The 15,958-nt window shown below is 40.4% G+C and overlaps 1 protein-coding gene across 3 annotated transcripts in view; it reads left to right on the top strand.

The window, feature by feature from the left end:
• The window catches only part of LOC121925367 (stAR-related lipid transfer protein 13-like), a 1,219,986-nt gene that overhangs the window by 1,183,072 nt on the left and 20,956 nt on the right, over positions 1–15,958 (top strand). For all 3 annotated transcript variants that reach the window (XR_006102863.1, XM_042457432.1, XM_042457431.1), the window contains 3 exons: positions 3,886–4,045; positions 10,742–10,940; positions 15,082–15,289. Coding sequence is in view for 2 of the 3 variants with exons in the window: in XM_042457432.1 (XP_042313366.1) it covers positions 3,886–4,045; positions 10,742–10,940; positions 15,082–15,289 (567 nt within the window). In the remaining variant the exon portion in view is untranslated. The remainder of the gene's footprint in view (positions 1–3,885; positions 4,046–10,741; positions 10,941–15,081; positions 15,290–15,958) is intronic.

Here is a 15,958-nt window from a genome sequence, read left to right as displayed (position 1 = left end):
CCCCGCTTCGATCCACCGGGAGAGGCGGGGAAACATAAATATGTATTTAATTGAATTATTTATGTAAACAAGGTGTTTACATAAATAATTCAATTAAAAGCAGCTAAAAATAATAAAATATACAACATCATACAGTAACAACAGCATCAACAAACAAGGCAGGGATCATACACAGACAGGGCAAGTCATTCATATCAGAGGGGTATTCATATCAGGTGGGGTATGCTCAGCTAAAAAGCTTGGTTTTAATCGCTTTTCTAAATATTTCTAACGAGGTCGCCGAGTGAATCTCCTCAGGGAGACTGTTCCAAAGTCTCGGAGCTGATGTTGAAAATGCTCTTTGCGAAGTAGCAACATACTTAGAGGTTGCTATCTCCAATAGGTTCTTACCTGATGTTCTGAGAGTGCGGGGCGGATTATATAGGGAGATGCGGTCCCATAAGTAACTTGGGCCCAAGCCATGTAGGGCTTTATAGGTAATAACCAACACCTTGTGCTTTGCCCAGAAGCAGATAGGGAGCCAGTGAAGATCTTTTAAGGTAGGTGTAATATGGTCAAACCTTGATGAACCAGTGACCAATCTGGCTGCCATATTTTGCACTAACTGAAGCTTCCGAACTTGGTACAAGGGTAGCCCCATGTAAAGCACATTACAGAAATCTAGACGAGAGGTTACCAGAGCGTGTACCACCGTTTCAAGGTCCCTTCGGTCTAGGTAGGGTCGCAGTTGGTGTATCAACCGAAGTTGATAGCAAGCACTTCTGGCCGTTGCATCTACTTGAGATGTCAATTGCAGGGACGAGTCCAGAAGTATTCCTAAACTGCAAACTTCGTCCTTCAGGGGAAGTGTGACTCCATCCAGGACAGGTTGACAAATTTCCTTCCTTAGGCCCGAGGAACCTATCACAAGTACTTCCATTTTCTCTGGATTCAGTCTGAGTTTGTTTTCCCTCAACCAGCCCATTACCGACTCCAGGCAGGCATTCAGAGGAGAGACGCCATCCTTAGTCACTGCATCAGTCGGAGACATAGAGAAACATATTTTTGTGTCATCAGCGTACTGATAACACCGCGCCCCATGTCTCCAGATGATCTCTCCCAGCGGTTTCATGTAAATGTTGAACAGCATGGGGGACAGAATAGCTCCTTGAGGGACACCAGATGTCAGTTCCCTCTTAGAGGAGCAAGTGTCCCCCAGCGTCACCATCTGGAATCTGCCTGATAGGTAGGATAGGAACCACTGGAGCACAGTGCCCCCAATAACCAGCTCCCTCAGGTGCTCCAGAAGGATACCGTGGTCAATGGTATCGAAAGTTGCTGAGACGTCCAAGAGCACCAACAAGGTCACACTTCCCCTATCGATGCCTAGATGGAGATCATCGACTAAGGTGACCATGGCAGTCTCAACTCCGTATCCCGCCCTGAAGCCGGTTTGAAATGGGTCCAGATAATCAGTTTCATCCAAGACAGCTTGGATTGGAAGGCAACGGCTCTCTCGATCACCTTGCCCAAGAATGGCAGCAGGGAGACCGGTCTATAATTGTTTCTCACCAGGGGGTCCAGGGAGGGTTTTTTCAGCAGAGGTTTAACCACTGCTAATTTCAATTTAGATGGAAATTTTCTCTCCCAGAAGGATACATTGATTATGAATCGTAACAATGTAGTTACGGCACCTCCTCCCTGGGCGGTCAACCACAAAGGGCAGGGATCGAGAGTGCACATTGTCTTCTTTACACATCCAAGGAGCTTGTCCACTTCATCATGTTCCTCTGAACCCACAGGTTTTACTCTGTTCACTCCACATCTTTTCAGACAACACAATTTATTTAGATCACAATTGTCATTTCATCTCAAACAAAGAATTCTCCCTTGCTTCACTTATGTTTTTATTACATTTCTCACAAAAGGGGTTCCTACTGGACCTGCCTCTTTTGCCCACATTTCTTTACTAAATAAATTAAATCACTGAATCAGAGCAGAACCAAGAATGTATATATAATCCATCCTTAGAGCTTCACCCAGGATGAATTTGGCATGTAATGTTCCCTTCCTGTAATTCTGTAAATGAATAGTAATGATAAATCATGCAATTTGAGATTACAGACATAATAAGCCACACTGAGAAAATTAACTCTGCATGCTTTCAAGTTTAATCTTCTACCATTATTTACTGCATTTTAAATTGTCAAGCATTTGCTAAGGAAGTGTTTTGAGGTGAGCTGGCTGAAAGCTGTGTTATGGAGGATGCACTCTTGTAGAACAAATATCTTTGATTGCTTGTGGCAATCTATTAGTGAGAGCATAGTATGTGCAAAATGCAACATTATACTATATTTTGGAATGGTCTAATCTCAATAATACATAGAGCATCTAGAATTTGAAGAAATAACTACATAATAAATATGTGGTTCCATTTCACATTCCTATTTTAGAAAAGATATAACAGTTGTAGATGTGGATGATTGGAACTGAAATTATGAGGGGAAGAATTTAAACCCTTAATTCTATTGTTAGTACACCATTTCAATCAATTGAATTTACAAAAGGGTTGATTGACCAGTTTATTATTGATTCAATGGCCTTGTTCCAATTGGAACTAACAATAGGATTTCCTGCACACATTGTGATCCCAGAGAAAATGTAGTCTCGGCAGTAATGACAGCTCTCAACCAACAATTTAAGAACAGCTTTGCTGGATTAGTGCAGAGACCTGTCTGGTCCAGTATTCTCTTCACACATGAAGAAGCTAGTGGCTTGTAGGAAGACAACAAGCAGGGCATGAGTTCAACAGCACCCTCTCAGCATCACCCCACATTTGGATAGCATGTTAAGGAGGTTTTTCTGTGTAGGAACCTGTGTAGGAAGAAAAGGACCAAAATAGTGAAGGGTCTGTAAACCATGAAGTCTTATGAGGAGAGACTTAGGAGCTGGGGGTATTCATCCTGAAGAAGAGATGGTTAAGAGGTGACATGATGGTCCTGTTTAAGTATTTGAAAGGATGTCCTATTGAGGATGGAGCTAGCTTTGTTTTCTGCTGCTCCAGAGAACAGGACCCAGAGCAATGGATACAAGTGACAGGAAAAAGAGATTCCAGCTCAACATTAGGAGGAACTTCCTGACAGTAAGAGCAGTTCGAAAGTGGAACACACTCCTTCCTCAGAGGTTTTGGTGGAAATCTCCTTCTTTGGAGGTCTTTAAGCAGAGGCTAGATGGCCATCTGTCAATGGGGATGCTTTGATTGTGAGTTCCAGCATGGCAAAATGGGGTTGGACTGGACAGCCCTTGGGGTGTCTTCCAACTCTAGAATTCTATAATTCTATGGGTGTGTTTAGCATGGAGAAGAGAAGTTTAACAGGGGACATGATAGCCCTATTTACAGTAAGTATCTGAAGGAATGTCATATTGAGGAGGGAGCAAGCTTGTTTTCTGCTGCTCCAGAGAATAGGACCCAGAGCAATGGATGCAAACTCCAGGAAAAAAGATTCCGCCTCAACATTAGGAGGAACTTTCTGACAGTAAGGGCTGTTCGACAGTGGAACACACTCCCTCGTGGAGTCTCCTTCCTTGGAGGTCTTTAAGCAGAGACTGGATGGCCATCTATTGGGAATGCTTTGACTGAGAGTTCCTGCATGGAAAAATGGGGTTGGACTGGATGGCCCTTGTGGTCTCTTCCAATTCTATGATTCAGTACTCACATACTTTGGGGTCAGTCCTGATTTCGATCCCAATCTCTGTGTGACTGCTGTTTAAAAGGCATCACAAAGCACATATCAAATGTACTTCACATGCCTGATGTATCATCTAGTTTGACTGTAAACTACATAAAGGAGGAGTGTTGTGTGCATTATACAGATGTAGACTCAGTTGTTGTTGTTAATATTTCAGGTCTGTACCAAAGTTCATGAAGAGGATGAAAGTTCCAGATTACAAAGATAAGAACATCTTTGGTGTGCCTTTAATAGTCCATGTGCAAAGAACTGGGCAACCCTTGCCACAGGGCATACAGCAAGCGTTACACTATTTACGGAATAATTGCCTGGATCAGGTAGGTTCTTCCTTTGTTAAGGTTTTGAATGTACAGCTTTTTGTGTGTGTGTACAGCTTCATTTCCAGCTAAACTTCTTATTGATGAACTTTTTTGGCTCTGAGTTTTATTATTTTGTTTTTGCTTCTGTTTTGCAGTGCCTTGCATAGCATCAGCACATAAATTGTAACAGACAATCTGGGAACCATTCCATTTTGCCAACCACAGTGTTGCAGAAGAATGCCATTGTGCAACACTGTTATGCAAGTCACTATTAGCATAGCCAGGCAGAATTATGGATGGAAAATGTGGCATCTGTTAACACCATTCCTACAGCTGCCATTTATAATTTATGTAGAACTTCCTGGGCAGCATGAGATAAAAGTATATTGTCTCAGCTTGTCAGAAAACATGCTTCCTTTGAGAATAATCAAATCCAATTTTTTTTTTCAAAAATTAAAGGTGGCTTCAATGTCAGCGGGATGATGAATCTGCTCAAGGTTCTAGTCCAAACTTTAAACGGCCTATCCAAGGTGCTGGATGTATTTTGGAGGTAGGATTCAGCACCCTGGATAACATCTTTAAAATTTGAATATTGGGATTCACTACCCCAGTAATATTGTAGCCATTAGCTGGGACCTACCTTTATGGATGCAGGTTCACTGTCTTTTGAGAGTTTTGAAAAGCAGTGAAGGTCCACCTTAAAATTCTGCTTATTTCAGCAGATCTCCATGTTCTTACCCAAATAGAGACAACTGTATCAATGTCATTGATTCAGTTTACACTGACAACTTGATCAAAGCCCATAAAATAATCATTACAATCAGAGAGTTTAAATGTTGAAGTAAAACTGCTTGTGTTTAGTTACACTTTAATTACACCATTGGACTGGTAACCACAGTTTCAGTTTGTTGTTGTTGTTGTTGTTGTGTGCCTTCAACTCGTTTCTGTCTTATGGTGACCTCTATCATGGGGTTTTCTTTGCAAGATTTCTTTAGAAGAGGTTTGCCATTGCCTTCCCGTGAAGCTGAGAGCATGTGACTTGCCCAAGGGCACCCAGTGGGTTTCATGGCTGAGCTGGGAATTGAACCCTCATCTCCAGAGTCACAGTTCAACACTTAAACCTATGTACGGGGGGGGAAAGGATGTTTCTAGAAGTCCTCCAGCACAACTCTATAGTCAAGTTCTGCAAGAAATATAGTGTTTGCTGTTAATGGTTTGACTTATCCATGATAACCATGGAAATGGATGCCCTGCAGACCTGTCATGCTGTATTCTGTATTTGAGAACATATCTGGGCCTGTAGTCTAGCATTGCCAAAGAGGAAAGAAATGAAAACATCAGACAAAGATCACTAAATTGTAACACAGAATAGTAGGATCAGGACTGAAAGCAGTAAGAAAACTTTCTGTTTTCATAAAATCTGATTCTTCATATCTTATTCGAGTGAAGGGATGCAATGAAGCTTGTGTATGCAAGGAGAGAGACTTACTCCCAATATTAATCAAGTGTTGTGTCATGCTATGACCTTTGTTCCAACCCACAGAGCACAGGCAAGTCATGAAGCTAATTTGTGCAATGCGGGGGAAAACACATTTAAACAGAAAAAGAGAGAATGCTGAGAAAAGAACCAACCAGTGTATAAATAATGGCTGCAGTCCAGAAAAGTGTTGCTTGCTGCTATTCCCAAAGTGCAGTGGCACCACTCTCATGTCAGACAGTTCTATAAATGCCCCAGGGTGCTGGTTTGAAAGAGGCAGCTAAAAATCATATTGTACATAAACATGAGACAATGTGTGTCCATAAAGAGGCTCTAGAGTTAAGAGTACAGTATTATTTCCAGTTCTGTGCCAGCTAAATAAAAGCTTATCTTTAGGCTATAGGAACATAAAGGCAAAACTTTTTTTTCTTTAGCATACTCAATAAACAACATGAGAGCCAGAAATCTGTATGTCACAGAACAGCCATAACTATGCCACAGCTGACCATGCAACACCCCTGGATTTACTGTTCAGCAGTCCCAAAATGGGGGGGGGGGGGGGGAAATACAGCAGTTGACAGTTTTTTCAGCAAGATGCCTGTGAGTTCGGACACCCTTTCTCACTGAGGACAATAAAGTTTGTTTATGTTCTTTACACCCGTATCCCCTGCGTAGTAGGCTGTATGGAAGGATAGTGGGGTTCAGAGCAGTAACTCACCTTTTGAATAGTTTTCTGGGGTGGGGGCATGCTGCTTAATTTTTAAAAATGCCCTTTTTGAAAATTAAGACTTCCAGGCACTATGAATTTTGCTTTTGTTGCTTAGCATTTTGCGCAATATGTATGACCCCGGAGGATCCTATAGGCAGAAAATTGGCCCCTCAACATTTTTGTTATCTTTATGTCCCTTAAACTCAATTCTGACTTACAGTAACCCTATCCTACCAGTCCCATGGTGTAATTAAAGTGTATTTAAACACAAGCAGTTTTACTTCAACATTTAAACACCCTGATAGCAATTATTATTTTATGGGCTTTGATCAGGTTGTCAGTGTAAACTGAATCAGTGATATTGATACAGTTGTCTCTTTATTTGGATAAGAACATGGAGGTTTACCGTTGACTTCCTCTGAGGCTAAGAAAGTGTGTCATGCCCAAGGTCACCTAGTCAATTTCCATGTGATTTGAACCCTAGGGCTCATTCCCACGTACATTAAAGCTGGTTTCCAATTCACCTTTGTTCCATGTTGGTAAATCAGTTCCAAAAGGTCCATCATTCCCACTTTGAAAGTGGATCTTTTCATTATCCCCTTGTAATCGCTTCTTTTTTGGCACGATTGTCATCCCCACTAGTTTTCACCACTTCAAAATTCATGTCATCAGTGATGTAAGCAGCAGCCCGGGTAGCCCAGCTTGGGAAATATTTTTTTAATTTAAAAATTTTAAAAATAGAAGATGCAATTCAGTGGTTTTGTAACTACTTGCCTCACTGGTTACAAGTAGTTGCAAAATCAGTGAACTGAATCTTCTATCAATTTTATTTAAAAAAAAATAATAATGTGCCCATATATCACACCACAAGCACAAAGGCAGCACTGAGAGGGAGGGCAGAATGGTAGATCTACCAAAAACTGAGGAGGGATGGTAAGCACCCCTCCGCCATTAGTCCCTCCCCTCCAGAATGATGCAATTCAGATTCATCATTTCCACTTGTTGAACATACTTCGCAATCAATTGTTTTCAAAAGAACCACTAGGAAACTAGTGTCTGGAAAAACTGGGTTTTTTGCGTTTGCCTCACTTTATCATGACAGAAATCATATCAAAGAACCATCGGAACTGGTTTCAAATGAGAATGACAGTCATATAAACCAATCAGCAATTCACTTTAAATCATAGTGGGAACGAGCCCCTAGTCTCCCTGAATCCTTGTCCATACTGGTTCGTCTGTCTTGTTTTTAATCTGTTTTAGTTATGTTTGTTAAGCACTAGTTCTTTGGTGGAAAGATGGAATTTTTAAAAAGTATTTAAATAAATAAATCCCCAAACACTCTCTACTCCATCAGTCTTCCAACAGTATGCAAACTGCCCTTAGAATATCAATTAGGAGATAATGAGACAGACACTTTCTAGGGGGAGACATTATAGTATAGCATCTTCCCAATTTAGATTGATTGCCTCCCACAATGGAGAAGGTTGATGAAGTTTAAACCCATGTGCTTTGAGAGGTGGGGATGGAGGAAAGTGTTCATCTGAAAGTCTGTGTGCATGAATGTGTGGTTGCAGCCTCAACTTAATTCCCATCATAATTTGTGCACTTGGGGGTGGATGGGGGGAAATCTTGGCTACCTGAGAGTCAAAGAAACAGAAGAATTCTATTCAGGTGATCAAAGGCGAATTAAAAGAACACATGGGGCAAAGAGCATACCAGCCTCACAGCAGAATTCTGGTTTCCACGGAGGCCCTGCAGATACAAAAAGGTTCTCCTCTTCAGAACTGTGGTGGATGGATGTGGTGGCACTAGCACGTTGTCTCCCCTTTCTTTGCATACCTGAATAGGGCCAAGATAGCCAATGAATACCAGTTGCGGTAGGCTATATTACAGAGGAAGAAACTGGCAAAACTACCTCTGAGTATCCCTTGAAAACTCTATGAATTCATGGAGTCGACAGGCAACCTGAAGGCGCATACACAAACACACACACACACACAGACAGTATCCAGTTGTGTCAACTGATCAATGAAATGGTGGCTATCAGTAGAATGGATTCCCCTTGCAAATCTGCATACACTCCCAAATTAGCTCTGAGAGCACCAGGGCCCTCCAGGGGTGCAGCTGGGAGTATTGTGGAACTAAAAATTCCAATGCAGGAGTACAATTTGACTTATGCAATGTTGGATGTCACCCAGAAGACACCAGAAGGCAATTGTTTGCTCTCAGTGTCCCAGGTTTTTTCCATTGGAAAAGTTTTTCTGACCACCTGGAATAAATTAATAAATAATTTTGACACCACAGTAGCACTTATTTCCCTACAGACTTTTTGGTCTTTCAGCTCTGCATATAGCAGCCTTATGACAATTTTAACAAGATAGCATATGGGAGAGGAAAAGAAAAAACTAAGTACTGTATTGTAATTTAAAACAGAAATGTGCCCACTCTTTTTTTTTTCATGGTGTCATCTTTCCACTGCAAACTGAGAAGAAGAAAAAACAAGTCTAATAGATCTGAAATGGTGTAGCACAACTTCACTGGGGAATAAAAGTGTGGTTTGTGCACAGGAATTGGCCTAAGGGATTCCATTTATGAGAATTGTTGTAAAAAGACAGTGTTGTGCAAAAATGCTAGACAGCTTATTTGAAGAATTATCAGTCACTTGCAAAAAAAACAGATGATAAAAATATCTTACAGAATCCCTATGTAGCTAATTTTTCTACCACATCCTTTTCCCAGCTAAAGGCAACAAGAAAAAAATGAGCAGGAAGTTGGAGGGGGGTGGCTAGGAAGGTGGTAGTTTAGTCTGAAAATCATATCCTTCACATCCAGCTAAGGTATTGCTTGGCAAATGATATGTTACTTTGATAGTAATAATATTTCATACTGCTAACTGCCACCGTGTTATTGTTAACTGCCTTCACGTCGACACTGACTCATGAGATGAGATATCTCCAAGAACCCCTATCCTGCATTACTCTTTTTAAGTTCTGCAGTTTCAGGCCCATGACCTCCTTGATTGAGTCCATCCATCTGGTGTGCTGCCTCTCTTTCAACTACCTTTCTTTCAACTACCTTCTACCTTTCCTAGCATTATTGTCCTTTCTAATGAGTCATGCTTTCTCATGATGTGGCCAAAGTACAACAGCCTTAGTTTTGTCATCTTGGTTTCCAGGGAAACTTCTTGCTTGATCTGTTCCAGGATCCATGTGTTTGTCTTTTTGGAAATCCACGGTATCCTCAGCACTCTTCTCCAACACTACATCTCAAATGAGCTGGTTTTTTGCCTGTTCACTTTCTTTATTGTCCATCTCTCACATCTGTACATGGTAATGGGGAATACAGTGGCTTGGATGATTCTAACTGTAGTGCTCAGTTGTATATCTTTACACATTAGGATCTTGTTTAGTTCTTTCATAGCTGCCCTTTCCATTCATAGTCTTCTTCTGATTTCTTGACTACAGTCTCCATTCTGGTCAATATTTGATCCAAGGTACAGGAAGTCTTTGACTATTTCAGTGTCTCCATTATCTAGGTTTAATTTTTGTAGAGTACCCAGACTGTTGGGGGCAAATTAGCTTACTTGCTAATTAGCTTACTTGCTGTTCACCGCTATGATCTTTGGAATAGCGGTATATAAATAAAACAAAAAATAAATAAAATAAAAAAAAAGATCTTCCAGGGTCAACTGCCACAGTAATTGAAAGAAAATTCTGTGTGCCAAATTCTGCCTTGGGGTGCTTTGAAGGCACTGCTAAGCCAAATGTTCAGATTTAAGTGGAATATTTCTTTTCAGAAAGTCAATAAATGTACTCTGCATGTTTACCACTTGTGCTGTGTCAGGTACTAACTTACATGTGTAAACAAGCAATTACAGCTTAATACTCCATTTAGAGCTTTAATATGACCCACCATCAAGTCAGTCTTTCCAACAAAGACAGCAAGTCTCTCTCTCTCTCTCTCTCTCTCTCTCTCTCTCTCAGGCTTACCTGCCTCACAGGGTTTTGGGGAGGGTAAAGTGGAGAAAAGACAGCATGGCATAGTGCTTTGAGCATTGGACAATGACTCTGGAGAGCAGGGTTCGAATCCCAGCTCAGCCATGAAAACCCATTGGGTGACCTTGGGCAAGTCACACACGCTCAGTTGCAGAGGATGGCCATGGCAAACCTCCTCTGAGAAATCTTACCAAGAAAACCCTGTGATAAGTTCACCTTAGGGATGCCATAAGTCGGAAATGAGTTGAAGGCACACCACACACACACACACACACACACACACACACACACAGAGTGAAAAGGAGGAACAAAGTGTACACTTCCATGACCTCAATAAATGAAATGTGGGATATAAATGTTGTGAATAATAAATAATATATAAATAAATATAATGGATTGCTGATCTTTTGTTACTTATGGCACTTATAGGGCAAGGGTTTTTTAAATAATAATACTTGGATAAAATTATTAATTTCCCTCCCATGATCATGACAAATGGCTACTGAGTTAACTTTCTGTGGTATATGTTTTAGGTGGGTCTTTTCCGGAAGTCAGGTGTCAAATCTCGAATACAGGCCCTACGTCAAATGAATGAAAGCTCCTCTGAAAATGTCAGCTATGAAGACCAGTCCGCATATGATGTGGCTGACATGGTGAAGCAGTTTTTCAGAGACCTCCCTGAGCCTCTTCTCACTAGCAAGCTAGGAGAAACTTTCCTCCACATCTATCAATGTAAGTGCCAAGGTTGTATCTATTAGCAGAAAATAAGGATATTTTGTGCAGTATCAGGCCTTTGAACTGAAGGACTACAGCTCTGTTGATTCACATAACTATATCAGCATAGAAGGTGGCAGGATGACTGTAGAGGTAAAATGGCCACAGCCACTGGAACAACAATGGCAGCAAAAGCCATCTGTCAGCTCCCATTGTGCCAGCTTCTGAGGTACTCAGCAGGGCCACTTTCTCTGGCTACAGAGATAAATTACTCTGCAGTTCTCCCAACACTGCTATACAACATTTTCAAAAGTGCTTTATGCCAGTGTTACAGACCATTATGCCAGCACAAGGTATCTATAGGATTCCAGCCAAGGACTATGGCTGTGAATTAATATTCCTCAGTGCATATTAGTAAGACTGAGGGGAAAAAAGCCCCTTCCCCTAGCACTTTTAGGGTACTGTCAAACATGCAAAAGCCTTGATCGTGATCTGAGAGTAAAAAACATGAGTGGGACAGTATGATGATGGCAGTGGTGGTGGTGCTGAGGTAGAGGGTAGTTTATAAAATATGTATTACAATAATCATAGAATCATAGAATCATAGAGTTGGAAGTGACCGCAAGGGCCATCCAGTCCAACCCCCTGCCATGCAGGAAATCCAGATCAAAGCATCCCCGAAAGATGGCCATCCAGCCTCCGTTTGAAGACCTCCAAGGAGGGAGACTCCACTACACTCCGAGGAAGTGTGTTCCACTGTCGAACAGCCCTTACTGTCAGGAAATTCCTCCTAACAGTTTGCAGATTGCTTCCTCCTAGACTAGTTTTAAATAATGTTTCTCTTCATCTTTCTTTGAACTGATTGCACAGTTGTAGTGTGGCTTTGAGTCATTTCCATCATATGGTAGCCCTAAAGTGAACCTATCCAATGGCTTTCTTAGTAAGATTTGTTCAGAAGGGCTTTGCCATTGCTTTCCTCTGAAGCTAAGAGAGAGTGATTTGCCCTGTGGGTTTCTGTGTCTAAACAGTTATTTGAACCATTGTCTCTGGAGTCCTAGTCCCACACACAAACCACTACATAACACTCTGCAAGTATTTTGAAGTAAAAATAGCATGTTTCCTCCCAGTTTTGAACCAGGGATCTTTTTCATATTAGGCAAATTTGATACCTATTACATTGGAAACCCATACAATTTCTACAAAGGAACCTTGAATTCAAGCTGAGTAAACAAACTGTAGCACTTGAAAGAATTTGACTAATCAACATTTAAGGATCACCATTTGTGCATGCATCAAACTTCCATGACTCTATAAAGAAGTACAGACATTCCCCAAACTTCCCTATGTTGACGTTGTTGTTGTTGTTTGAACTTTCCCCACTGGCCAGTAAAGAAGCATATTAGAGAAGAGCATGTGATGTTATGGTATTGCACTTTCAAAAGGAAATGAAGGCCTTGCTCACTGCACAACCTCACCACTCTCCAAAAAATTAACTATAGCAGTGAAGCTCCCAGATGACCTCTGCAGGAATTATGCAGGCTTATAAAAACCTTTGTGTTTTGCCTAGAGCTGTATTTGTATCATACTTATATTTCTGTCTCTATTTTGGTTGGGTTTTTTGTACTTCAGACTGATAGTTTGTTATTTTTCTGAGATTCTTTTTTGTGATTTTATGTTGTTCACCACTTTGATGGTTAGGCTAGATATAAAAATATTTCTGTTACTAATAATATGTATAATGATTGATGATGACAATGACAACAGCAACTATGATAGGAGTAGGGACCTGACCACATCTCTTTTATTCATTCATTTGTTTATACGGATACACACATATACACATACAGTATTATAGACACTTCAGTTATTTACATTCAACTTTAAATGCCTGATTAGGTATGGCTGAATCAGTCTGCTTCTGATCTGACTAAAGTTCAGATGTATTCTGTCATTCAACTAGTTTCCACATAAATCTTGTGGGTTTTTTAATTAACGTTTTTAAAAATTTAGGAAAATTCACAATTACTTTTATACTCAATTATTTCTGTACAGGGGAACCTTTACGAGAATATGGTGCTTAATGTATGGAACTTTTTGTACAGAACTGCCCCTAGTATATATATCTCCATGCCATTTTTGAACCAAAAAGTATCATCCAAAATCTGAAATTCACAGTCCAAGGATATTTGTGATCTGGTCCACTGTTAACTCAGAACTTTTAAATGAAATCCAAGAGTAATATGTGTGTCTGTGTATCATCCAACTATTTAAATATCATCAGCATCATTATTAAATATATTAAAATATCATCCAGCTATTTTTAAAAAATGGTAAAGTGGACAGGGCTTGTGTGTGTGTGTGTGTGTGTGTGTGTGTGTGTGTGTATTCATCCTCACTGGCTCAGACCATGTGACATTGGTACTCCTACATTTGTCTGGTATTAGATTCTACTTGCTTGTTCAGGCTTTAGTTTTGAGCTCAAACCACATGGAAATCACAATCAAGATTTTGGGTAGGAATTGCTAATGTCTGTAGGTCATCCAGCTATTTTTCAAATTGGTAAAGTGGATAGGACTTGAAAATATATTGTTGTTTCAGCTGCCCTCAAGTCGATTCCAACTCATGATGACCCCAAAGATGAGACATCTCCAAGAATCCTTATCCTCCACTGCCTTGCCCAGATCCTGCAATCCCTTGCCAACAACCCCCCCTGATCTAGTCTATCCATCTGGTCTGTGGTCTTCCTCTCTTTCTTCTACCCTCTACGTTTCCTAGCATTGTTGTTTTTTCTAGTGATCCATGACTTCTCATTATGTGGCTAAAGTACGATATTCTCAACTTGATCATCTTTACTTCCAAGGAAAGCCTTGGTCTGATCCATTTGTTTGTCTTCTTGGCTGTCCATGGTATCCTAAGTACTCTTCTCTAGCACCACATTTCAAGTGAGTTGATTTTCTTTCTATCTGCTTCCTTCACTATCCAGCTCTCACATCTGTACATGGTAACTGGGAATACAATGGCCTGAACGATTCTGACTTAAAACTCAGTTGTATGTTTTTGCTCTTCAGTGTCTTTTCCAGTTCTTTCATAGCTACCCTTCCTATTCCTCATCTTCTTCTTATTTTTGACTGTAGTCTCCATTCTGGTCAGTGTTTGATCCTAGATATGGGAATTCTTGAACTATTTGAATTTCCTCATTGTCTAAATTGAATTTGTGTATTTCTTCTGTGGTCATTATTTTTGTTTTCTTTATGTTCAGCATCAGACCTGCCTTTGCATTTTCATCTTTGACCTTCCTTATTAACTGTTCCAATTCCTGAGTGTCTTCTGCTAATATTGTGGTGTTGTCTGCATATCTTAGGTTGTTGATGTTGCTTCCTCCTATGCTCAGTCCTCCTTTTTCTGATTCTAATTCTGCTGTTCTTACGATGTTTTCAGCATTTAAGTTAGAACAAGTAAGGTGACAGGATGCAGCCTTGCCTGACCCTTTTGCCTATGGAGAACCACTCTGTTTCCCCAAATTCTGTTTTTACGGTGGCCTCTTGTCATGTGTGTGTGTGTGTGTGTGTGTGTGTGTGATAGCTGGATAATCTACAGACTTGAGCAATTCCTACCCAAAGTCTTGATTGTGGTTTCCACGTGGTTTGAGCTGAAAACTGAAGCCTGAACAAACAAATACAATATAATACCTGACAAAGGCAAGAATACCAAAGTCTCATGGTCTGAGCCAGAGAGGATCATCCCATGTTGGTCCCAATCACCACCCCATGATTGGATCATGGGCCACTAGTGAATTAAAGCCAAACTAGAGAATTAATCCTGCTTTCCATTTACCATGACAGATGGTGCACACCCCTTATAGTTTAATGGAAAAGATATCTTTGTGCACACAGTCTGTGGTTGCTCACTGGCCAAGCAGGTCCTTGTACTTATGCACTGATAATCAAATAGCCATTTTCTAATCCACAGAGCATGAATAACAAAGCACAGAAAGCTCACAAGAGGTGTTAGTAAGGAAAACTGATGCTTCTGCGTTTGAAAGGTGTAGAGGTCTCCCAGAAGTAATCTGGAGTTTAAGGATTGTATCACAGAGGATATTCCAAAAACCTTGTTCTTATAAATTATCAGATGTTATTAAATGTCTCCTTTTATTTTTCAGACGTTCCCAAAGAACAGCGAGTTCTGGCAGTTCAAGCAGCCATAATGTTGATGTCAGATGAAAACAGAGAGGTTCTGCAGACTCTGTTGTGTTTCCTGAATGATGTCACTTCTGTAGAAGAAAATCAAATGACTCCCATGAACATAGCTGTGTGCCTGGCTCCTTCTCTGTTTCATCTCAACATAATAAAGAAAGACAGCTCACCACGGTAAGGATTTGCTTGCTCATTTCCTTTCCCTTTCTCATTGCTTGGAAGTAACTTGTTACAATGAATCATTTGCAATTAGTTTCTTTTCCCCTAAACAAGGCACAATTAAGTTACATTACAACTGTAATTTGGTAAGAGGTAGCTTCACTACTTTTGCAGAACTGTAAGACTTTTGGTTTCTTTTTTGATTATGGGAATATGACCTCACTAAATGGTTTAAATTCTGACTCACATAATCTCTTTTCTGATGGATCCAGGTGTTTTTAAAATACTATTTTAAAATAGTTATTTTTTAAAATGTAAATATAATTATAAGTCACTGCTTTTCTTGGGTCCCAGCCAGCCTGACTAGTGGTCTGAGATGATGAGACTTGCGTACAACAACATCTGGAGGGCCACGTTTTTCTCACCTGCATCTAAATGTTTTTGGTGACAATGCAATATACTACCAAACTTCACCTAAATTTTATTTATAGAGGCATATCAGGTACAGGGGAACAATCTCTCTGAATCAGTGATGTCTGAATTCTGACTGCATCATCACAGCCATTGTAACACACATGTCAGAGCACTGGATTTGGGCCTGGGAGACCATAGAAGTGTGTCACTCAGCTAAACCTATTTCTTGTTTCGAAGGAAGAAGCAATGCAGGGAGGATAATAAAATAAC

Source organism: Sceloporus undulatus, chromosome 3 (genome assembly GCF_019175285.1).
Source record: "Sceloporus undulatus isolate JIND9_A2432 ecotype Alabama chromosome 3, SceUnd_v1.1, whole genome shotgun sequence".
Classification (NCBI taxonomy): domain Eukaryota; kingdom Metazoa; phylum Chordata; class Lepidosauria; order Squamata; family Phrynosomatidae; genus Sceloporus; species Sceloporus undulatus.
This window is presented reverse-complemented; position numbering and strand designations above follow the sequence as displayed.